A 10,700-nucleotide genomic window follows, 5' to 3' on the forward strand; every position below is an offset into this window, starting at 1 on the left:
CGGCGTCTTCACCCTCACCCTCACAGGCCGGCAATTTAGGTCTATTTAGATCTACAAGGAGACTACCAGTAAGCAACACAGACCATTCCTTTGAAGTCCTACTTCCACCAGGACTAAGACTAATATAAGATTCTTCTTCAAAGCTTATCGCAGGGCCCACCGCAGTTCGGTCTCAGATGAAAGGGAAACTCTCAGATGAAAGGGAAACTCACAAAGGCCTCACCTTGAACAGGGGAGTTTCTCGTCATGCAGCTTCGAGCTTGGTCTGGATTCCGAACTCGGCTGCAGTAGAAGTTCACAGCAGGTTTCCTTCAGCTGTTAATCTTCCTTATCACTTAAAACAATTAGAGTAGAGAGCGGCGACACACGAACGGGAGTTCCCATAGGGCTTTCCGAGCGCAGTTTTTCTTAATATGTCTTTGGCTTAACTCAGCCTGCCTGCCAGTGAAGTGTTTCCCAGCAGCTGCAGAGATCCTTTTTTTGTAAAAATAATAAAAATGCTGATGAAGGTAATAAAAAAGCTGATAAAACTAGTAAAAACTAATATAAACTAATAAAAACCGCACAACTAACACGGAGCTCAAATCAATGCTTCTTCTAACGACGCCATCTTGGGAGACTCGTATTAAATTTATCTTAATTAGTGGTTGAGAGATTATCAGAATCCTGAAATTTGGGAAATCGCATTTCAGACTCCATTGCCATTTTCTTTGAAGATTTATTAAGCAGGGAAGCAGGTAAACGGAGAAGAGGAAACAGAGTTCTGTGGCGCAAACCTCAGTTGTCCTGAACGAATTACGAAGAAAAAGATATTCTGGTCACCCCAATGGTCAGTGGGGGGTAGAAACTGTTACGATATGGATGCAATGCAGCTGCAAAGTGCTAGCTTGAAAAGTAAACATGATGGGAATGTTGGGACTGTCCGTGGGAAACAGAGGGACAGTCAACTCACAGTGCGAAGCACCGGAATTAGCTCAGAGTGTAATATGAGCTCTTCCGTTTATTCCTGTCCTGGAAGTACAGGAAGTGTTTTGTCTCTACACAGCTATAGTTTGAAGACAGCAGTCATGTTTTTTGTAACGCTGCAAAGACAGAAATAAAGGCATGTAAATACGTTTCTGTCTATCTCTTTCCCCTGCCAGGGGGCAGGAAAGAGGGGGGGTGTTCTTCTCACGTTTGAGAAGAATCACCGATCGAGACCTTGCCTGCGCCTGCTGGGGAATGCAGCCAGGGAGGTCAACAGGGAATCATGCCGGGTGCCTTGGAGAGTTGCCAGTTTCTCCTGATATGGGCTTGATTTCCCGACAGAAAGGACCCTGAAGAGGGATTCAAAGGCTGCATTCCAGAGATCCGTTTGAATTCACTGTATGAGTGAATTACATACCCACAAATACTCCTAACTGTTCCTCTTTGTTGCACCTTCTTGTCTTTCTGGTTAGGCCGTACCTCGTTCCAGGTGTACAGAAAGATGTCAGCCTGGATATGCCAAGGTGGTTCTAGAAGGAAAGCCCATTTGCTGCTATGCTTGTGCTCGGTGTGCGGAAGGGACCTTCTCCGCCCAGGAAGGTGGGTGACTCCAAGGGGGAAGAAATTTCTGGAGAGAGTAAACACAGGGCAGAAATCCAGTCTCACCCACTTTTTGTGAGAATTCTGCAGACATTGTGGAATGTGGCTCCTTCCTCAACTTCTTTAGGATTAATCCCCTTCATTACATCCTGGAAGAGAGTTGAAAGGAATGATCATAAGGAAGAAATCTCTAGGATTTCTTCAAAACGTAATAAGCACCGATCATGAGGGATGTAAGTGATGCTACAGCCATTCTTTTTATCTTCCACAGATGCAGAACATTGCACCAAATGCTCAGAAGATCACCATTCAAATAAGGACAGAGATCAATGTGTCCCCAAGATTACCACCTTCCTGACTTATGGAGAATATTTGGGAATGGTTTTAGCTTCCATTGCCCTCTTCTTGTCCTTAACAGCAGACACTGTGTTGGGAATCTTCATTAAATACAAGGAAACCCCCATTGTCAAAGCCAACAACCGGGACCTCTCCTACATCCTGCTCGTCTCCCTCCTGCTTTCCTTTTGGTCCTCCTTCCTCTTATCGGGCGCCCAAGGAAAGAGACCTGCCTTCTCCGACAAACGGCCTTCAGCATCATCTTCTCAGTTGCTGTTTCTTCTGTCTTGGCAAAGACCATCACAGTGGTGCTGGCCTTCCTGGCCACAAAGCCCGGGAACAGGCTGAGGAGATGGCTGGGCCAGAGTCTGGCCAACTCCATTGTCATCTCCTGTTCTGGGGGGCACGTTCTCATCTGCACCATCTGGCTGGGCTCTTCTCCCCCATTCCCAGAGCCCGACATGCGCTCCCAGGTGGAAGAGATCATCCTGCAATGCAACGAAGGGTCTGTGGCCATGTTCTACGTTGCCCTCGGCTACCTGGGCTTCTTGGCTGCCACCTGCTTCACGGTGGCTTTCCTAGCCAGGAAGCTGCCTGGCTCCTTCAACGAAGCCAAGCTGATCACCTTCAGCATGCTGGTCTTCTGCAGTGTTTGGGTGTCTTTTGTGCCCACCTACCTGAGCACCAAGGGCAAGTACATGGTGCCTTCCAGAATGCTTTTAGGGGAAAGAGGGGGGAAATGGGCAACAACCCATCCATAGTTTGCATGGCAGGACCTCTGGATCCAAACCACAGGGTTTTGTTTTTTCCTCATTTGTATCTCAAACCATGCCAAACACTTGGAGAAGACTGCAGAAGATATATATGGGTATGTTCATGTATTAAGTGGAGATTCTTATTTCTGCCTTCATCTGTATACAATTTGAAATGGTGCTTATTTATTGTTTCAGGATGCTTCATGGGAAGCAATTCATTAAAAAATAAAATAAATAAAAAAATACAAACAGGGTTCCCAATCATAAGGAAGAGCCCTATGTTCATACAACAGTTTTTAAAGACTGATCCAAGCACGCTTACTTGGAAGAATTTTCCATTGAAATCCATGGGACTTATTTCCATGCAAAGTGCTTGCGAGTGAGTATTGTTGTTGAATTAAAATGTGAGGAGTTGCATATACTTATTTAGAAACTCTTCTTCATATTCTTCCTTTGCAGCAGCTTTGGGATGAATGTCACATCTGAAGCAGGTGAATCGGTGCAAGATCAGCTTTTGAAATGCAGCTGAAGAAAACAAGAAAAGTCTTACCAATATTAACTGCCAGCCAAGGGAACAAAGGGCCTAGGTCATTGACTACATTGCCAAAGCAAACAAAAGTTGATAAAGCAAATACAATAAAGGCAAATGATGAAAACTGCAATTTTGCATATAAAGAAGCTGAGGAAAGTGAATTGTATCCAATAAGTTGTATTAAGCGTAGATGTGTGCAAGACATTTGGGCACCACAGTTGCATCAGCAGAAATGCCAAGATATTGAAAATGACTACCATGTCTGTAGCAAGTGCCCGTTGAGTGTGCTGTCCACTCTCAGTTTTCAGATTGTGCCTGCAGTTGCATTGGACACTGAAGCCCAAGAGAAAATGTCCCCGAGTAAGCCTCGAAGAGCCTTCAAAGTAAAAAACTTTCAGCCAGACAAATATTATTGTGACAAATGCCGATTTTCCACAAAGGATCTCTTACAACATAAGAAACATGTAGCTCAACATGAAAAGATCAAATTTATTTGTTCCCAGTGCGATTGGGTGTCTTACACCAAAGGGGAATTCCAAAGGCATACAGTGAAACATACTGGGAGATTTCCATACCAGTGCAAATACTGTGACTATGGTGCAGTTAGGCATGATTATATTGTCAAACACACAAAAAGATTACACGCAACTGAGAAGCAAGAAATGATTTCAGTTGCAAAAGTTGATCAAAAACGAAATTGTTCACCAGAGCATAATTTGGAGTGGAAGAAACATGGCCTAGAAGCTCCTCTGCAGTCCACACCTTCACGTTTATCTCAGATTTGTGGGATTAAAGATGAAACACCTGAAATTGATTCATCATCGGTTTATGATGAATGTGGTCAAAGTACAGCCTTCATACAAGATAAAAATGTATATAAACTATCTGATGTCAGAATCCATAAAAATGAAGATGTATTGATGGAAGTTGAAGTTTATTCTCCAAAAAAAGGGCCTATAACACCTGGAATGCCATTAACAGTGGTTGCACCTGCCCAATTTTGTGTTCCACATAATTGTTTGGCACAAATCGTAGAAATTAAAAGAAATAATGGTACACAGCAGTTGATTCTGAAACTCATTCCTTCGAAAGGAACTACCTCTGAAGCTATGAATTCTAAAAAAATAGAATCTGGAAACCAGTGTGCAGAACAAGAAGAAAAAACGATAAATAACTGTGTGCCCCCAACTCTTGAGTCCTGTGCTTTAGATAACGAGAATGACAAGAACTGTCTGCATTCTGCCAGTTCTACTACTTTGAACTGCAGCTTGATAAATACCCAGGAGGAAAATGCTATTTGCAAAGAAAACACACAGAGAGAATATGATCTTATACCACCTTTAGCAGAGTTTTCTTCTGAAAAAACATATTGCCCAGAACTCTTTCAAAAGGGAAAATGTTCAGAAAATAAACACTTAACTTCCAGTTCAGATCCAGCCATACGCCTAGCAGCTCCCTCTTCCGAAGATAAGAACAAGTCCCAAAGTGATTTGTTAGACACTGTCCAGAAAAACAATAGTTTACCACCTTCCTCCGTATTCGGTAACATGCGCTTCACTTTAACCAATGCCAAAGAAGAACAATGGAATGAGCTTAGAGTAGCTGCAAAAACACATTTGTTTGATTCCCATTTGTTTCACCCTTTTGAAAGAGCTGCAGTGTCACAGCAGAATAAGTCTCTAGCTTCAGAGGAGTCTGAGAATGTCTTAGATGTGATAAATGGAATTAATGTGAAAAGAAAGAAAGATAATATGGAAGTGGAAGCACACAGTATAAAATATGAAGGTGATTCAGTAGATGGTCCGGTCATCTCATCTGTGTTTTCCCTCAGCTCTGGCGCTGTAAATATCCCGGAAGGAATTAAGTGGGATGATACATTACAGAAGAAAAGGTCCACATCGTTGTTGTGCAGAAAGATTGCTCAGCTGATGTCTGCTGTTGAATCGAATGTGAAATCTCAATTAGCTGCTTCATTAAGACACAGTAACAGCCAAGCCTCTAAGGAGAAAGTGTTATCGCCAGAAAAAAAGAGTGAAAAAACTAGCTCAAATATGATATCTGAACAAGAACTTGTGCCTTCTCCTCGGAGACCAAAGGGTGCCGCTTTTTCTAATGAGTGTTCTAATAAGCAAGAACAACCATTGGAAACACTTAAAGAGGCTAAAACTAAAACCAGGGTGATTACAAAAACAAACACTGTTTCTCCGGCTTTCATTCCTCAAGGAACTGTACTGAGAGTGCTAAACTGCAGTAGTTCTGAGGCCCCAAGTGAAAAACAAAATGGTGATGAAATGTCACCTTCCCCTTCTCGATATTGCAACAAAATGTTTATCCCAAGGCCAGTTCCTTGCTGTGTTTCTGCCAGACTTGACAAAGGTCCAACTTTGCCAGCTGAGAATGAAGTTAATGAGGTTTCTAGAAATCGCTGTGTGTCACATAGTCACACTTGCCACTCTTTTAGTTCTGTGCCAAGTATCGGCCAACAAAATGGTATGTTGTCATGTCAAAAAGGCAGCAGCCCAAGTGGGCTAAGCAAAAGGGCCGTGAAAGGTGGAGAGCCCCAGAACAAAGCTAAGCGAGCACATTCTGCAAACACTTTGCCCCAGAAGAGACTCACAGCTCAAGAGGAACGCTTCCTTACAGAGGTGCCCACTCTCATGAGATGCCTTAGGCTTGTAGCATTCAAAAGTGATCAGCTAATAAAATGCCCTCATCGTAACCAGCCAGTAGTTGTCTTAAACCACCCTGATGTTGATTCACCAGAAATAATTAATATCATGAAGGTTATCAATAAGTACAAAGGCAATGTCCTGAAAGCAATTTTATCAGAAAGAACTATTAGTTGTCTCAGTGTGAAACGACATTATAAAAGACTGACTTTTCAGACTTTTGATAGATCATCTCAAGTGAAACAACAGAAAAAAGTAAGAATGACACGAAAGAAGGTGCACAAAAATAACTGCAAGGAGGTGGATTCGTCAATAGCAGAAGCATCAAAACAAATGTTTAAATGCTGGTTTTGTAGTAGGGTGTATGCTGAGCAAGAAGAATGGATAAATCATGGGCAGAAACATTTTCTGGAAGCCACAAAAGGGTGGGACATCCTTTCATTTTCATTAGAAAGTGAAAAGTGAGAAACACTGATTACAAATTCTAGTGTCCTATTTTACAGAGCAGTCCTGGAACAATTTAGTACAATTCAGCCCAGTAGAATCACGTGTTGGTGCCCGTGTATTGTAACTGTGTTTGTTCTAGGCCAGCATTTTAGTCATAGAAGAAAGAAAGATAGTTGCTCTAGTATTCTGCTAGTGTTGATGGTAGAAATGTGATCCTGTGTTAATGAAATGGGACCAGCATAAGTAATCCTGTGAGATTAGAAATTGAACTACAGTCAATAAGCGTGAGCCAGGGAGGGAGGGCAGGAAAACGTTGGAGCAAAGAGAATGTTGACTATGTGCGGTACCATAAGGAAACTGATCTAGTAGAAAAGAACTGAAAACAAATGCTTCTAGTAAAATGTTGTAGTATTTCACCTCAGGTTTTGGATGCATTTAGTGCAGGGTCAACCTTTTCAGAGTCGAGGGCCATTCATTCGCATGCACACAGTCTTCCCCATTCATTCATTCATTCATTCTGGTCAGTCACTGTGAAAACAACGCTGGACTAGATGGGGCTTTGGTCTTCTCCAACAGAGCTCTTCTTTATAATTTTCTCACCCCTTTGGCATGCCAGGTGAAATTTAAAGGGACTGTTTTTCTGTGTCATTCCCTCCTGTCATCATTTTTCTTTGTCCTAATTTTATCTTGACATGCAGATCTTCAAGTCCCTTTGAGCATCAGATTTGATGCTTGGCCAATGTGGAATGTGTGGCATGCTCTGTGGTTAGTTGCCATGAAGCAGGAAACTGAGAGAATACCGTATTTTTTGCTCTATAAGACTCACTTTTTCCCTCCTAAAAAGTAAGGGGAAATGTGTGTGCGTCTTATGGAGCGAATTCAGGCTGCGCAGCTATCCCAGAAGCCAGAACAGCAAGCGGGATTGCTGCTTTCACTGCGCAGCGATCCCTCTTGCTGTTCTGGCTTCTGAGATTCAGAATATTTTTTTTCTTGTTTTCCTCCTCCAAAAACTAGGTGCATCTTGTGGTCTGGTGCATCTTATAGAGCGAAAAATACGGTAGGTTTTCAGGAATGGCTGGATTAGGTCTGAGGGCAGCTCTCTGTTGCTTTTGTTAAGTCTACAATTCTGTTACAGTGGTACTGTACCTTGATTCTCGAACTTAATCTGTTCCGGAAGTCTGTTCCAAAACCAAAACATTCCAAAACCAAGGGGTTCTTTACCATAGAAAGTAATGCAAAACGGATTAATCCATTCCAGGTTGTTGAAAAACTACCCCTAAAATGCTTTTCCCCACCGCCCCAATCAGTGCAATATTTTAATCTCTCTCGCGCACGTGTTAAAGCAGCTGGGATGCTTTTCCTCACTGGCCCAGCCAGCGTGATTTCTCTAACAACAGAAACACAACACTAAAAATGGAAGCTCAGGACACGTTCAACTTCAAAAAAACAAAAAACAAAAAAACAAAAACAAAACCGAGAACCAGAATGCTCACTTCCGGGTTTGTGACGTTCGGGTTCTAAGGCTGTTCAAGAACCAGGCTGTTCGAGAACCAAGGTACCACTGTATTCTTTTCTGACAGATTACCACAAATTTAGGACCCCATCGGTGCTATTTGCAAAGCTAAGATGTTTGGTCCCAATGTGCGCTGCTTTACATTGTTCTACATTTGCTGTGTTGTGGCCTGTTTGCGTTGTTCGGAGACATTCTTTTGGAACAGTCCTCTGATCTTAGGGAATCAAGGTCTGCTTATTGGTAACCATTTGCTGGTATCCATTTTGTTCATTAGGAAGGACAGTGACCAGGCAGCATCTATGCAAAAGCTTCAGCCTGTTCAGGGAAATGTAAGTATATAATAATCGCTTTGCCACTATCGATTCAGGTTTCATTTATCTTGTTTTCTTTTTTCATCATCTGTTTAAACAGCAAGGGTGCAGTCTGCTCAGGAAAGTGCCTTGTGTGAAGAAGCACTGCAAGAAGACAGTGCTCTTGCACAGCTCTCATTCATTTCCATAGAACTTCAGCAGGAGAACTTCTTGCTCTTTTTGGTCTAGTTCGTAAAGCAGTGCAGTTGTGCCAAGGCCTGAATATAGGGGACTTTTCTGACAATTAAAGAGATTGGCAGTCAAGACTTTGAAATAAAATCCCAATAGAAGAAGGCATTTTTTAAAAAATTGCCTTGTTACAAAAGAAAGTTCAGCATCAACTCTCTTATTAAGAATGATGAACACATTTCAACAGCCACTCTACTTTTACTTGGAAAAAGAAAAAAAAAGAAAGAAAGAAAGAAGAAGCTATTACATGTTTGGACTTCAATCACAACATGAAAAATGGAATACTTGGGGTGGTTGCAATTTTGACATCTTTTCTAATGTTTTTAAGTTGGATATTTTTGTGCTTCTGGACCCTAAATATTTTATCTTCTGAAACTTTCACAAAGCACATTTTATGGCTGGTCTTTTAAAAATTAAATTCTTTGTAATACAGTGTTAAAACTGAATGCCTGGTTCAATCAAAGTATCTGCTGATCACTTCAGTAGAAGTTCTTTACCAGACTCTTCTCTTCCCCTCCCCTCTTTCAGTTATGGCTGAAATGGCTGTTCTTTGGGTCAGTTCTCATGTCTGCCTTTCACACCACTGCAAGTACTTGAAAAGTTGTAAGAATCTGATGTATTTCAGTGACTGAAAAGGATGACAAGAACTAAAGTTTTGCCTGCTTTGCTTGGTCAATTAGCAGCTAAGGCTGTAATAGTGCAATGGGTCGTGAATGTGGTTAAACCTGCCCTGCGCCCACCTCTCACCTCTTTCAGTGCCTGATTTCATGGCTGATGTTCTCTGGTTTCATAGCAACCTTGGATATGCAGATTGGCAAAGCCCTTTTTGGCTGTCGCTTGCTTATTTCCTCCTTTATTCCTTTAAAAAGTCTTGCCTGCCTTAGTCTGGGGCAGCAGAGCCTCAGTTTTGAGATCTGAATATCAAGGTTCATGAGCAACGTGCATGAAATTTAACCTCATCTATGTTAGTACCTCACAGGCTAGCAATTGCTTGTTTTTTTTTAGTCTAGGTTGTTTCAACAGTCCTATAACCTTTTAATTAGAACAAGATGGACAATACTTCATCTTTACATATGTGATACTGGAACAACTAGGACATTCATATTCCAGGGTACTACCATGCGTGTTTGTTCAGAACTAAGTCCTGTTATTTGGTGGTCTTTGTTCCCAGAAAAGTATAAGATTGCAACCTAGGGCCAGAACAGATGAGAAGCCGCTCTTGCCATTAGGAAAAATGTGGATGGCTTTTAAAAAGTAAAACTGTCAATTGTGTGAATATTGCCTTGTCTGACATCAGGAAGAAATGTTCTTTGGAATGGACTGGCGCAGCGAAAATGGAGGGTTTGAAATCAGTACAGCTTTATAAGCACATTAGATATGGCATAAATATTGTAAAGGTAAAGGTCTCCTGGACAGTTAAGTCCAGTCAAATTTGACTATGGGGTGCAGTACTTATCTCCACTTTCAGGCCGAGGGAGCTGGCGTTTGTCCACAGACAGCTTTCCAGGTCATGTGGCCAGCATGACTAAACCTGCTTCTGGTGCAACAGGACACCATGGTGGAAACCAGAGTGCACAGAAATGGCATTTCCCTTCCTGCTGCAGTGGTACCTATTTATCTCTTTTGTGCTGGTATGCTATCAAATTGCTAGTTGGACAGAAGCTGGGGCAGAGCAACGGGAGCTCACCCTGTCGTGCGGATTTGAACTGCCCACCTTACGATCGGCAAGCCCAAGATGCTCGGTGGTATAGACCATAACACCACCTGTGTCCCTAGGAAATATTGTAATGCTTTGTCTCCAGAGGATCCTGTAAACAGAACACTTTGTACAGTATAGCCATATGATTAGTTCCTCTAAATTGTATATTGTTCATAATATAGACACTGTTTTATTTTAAAAGGCTAACTTTTAGTAAATTGCTAATTGTATTGCAAGTTTCATGGTAATTCCTTTTCCAGTATACTCCAAACGCTGCTTTTTGAAGGGAACCAATGTTCCATTAAGTCTCGTTTATCCAGATGTGGTTGGGCAGGTGGTAGAAGGCACTGGAATCTTAGTTGCAGCATCTGTGGGATGCCATAAGCCTTAGAGATGCATGAGCAACTCTCATGAGAAAGCCGGAGCTGCCCTTGTTACATTGCCACTTTAACTGAACCTCTGCCTGGCTATGCCTTGCTTCTCATCCCGCTCAACAGTTAAAGGACTCCCACCCAATGGAGCCAGTTCTGTGTCAAGTTATTCACAGGGAGACTGTCTGGGACTGGGCAGAGGAGGAGGAATGGTGGAAACCGCCTCCCCAGCCTGATCTTTCCAGGGAGGAGGAAGAGGAAGACAATGTAGAT

At 42.2% G+C, this 10,700-nt stretch overlaps 1 protein-coding gene across 1 annotated transcript; it reads left to right on the top strand.

Annotated features, from left to right (window-relative positions):
- Positions 1-3,138: 3,138 nt before the first annotated feature.
- Positions 3,139-10,286, top strand: LOC309350537 (zinc finger protein 518B-like). Its single transcript, XM_081877513.1, is given in 4 exon segments — positions 3,139-6,283; positions 8,093-8,108; positions 8,110-8,147; positions 8,230-10,286. Coding segments are annotated over 4 exon segments (3,198 nt in total). The 5' UTR covers positions 3,139-3,176; the 3' UTR covers positions 8,267-10,286.
- The last annotated feature ends 414 nt before the right edge of the window (positions 10,287-10,700 follow it).

Source organism: Podarcis erhardii, assembly GCF_964252035.2.
Source record: "Podarcis erhardii genome assembly, chromosome: 9".
NCBI lineage: Eukaryota > Metazoa > Chordata > Lepidosauria > Squamata > Lacertidae > Podarcis > Podarcis erhardii.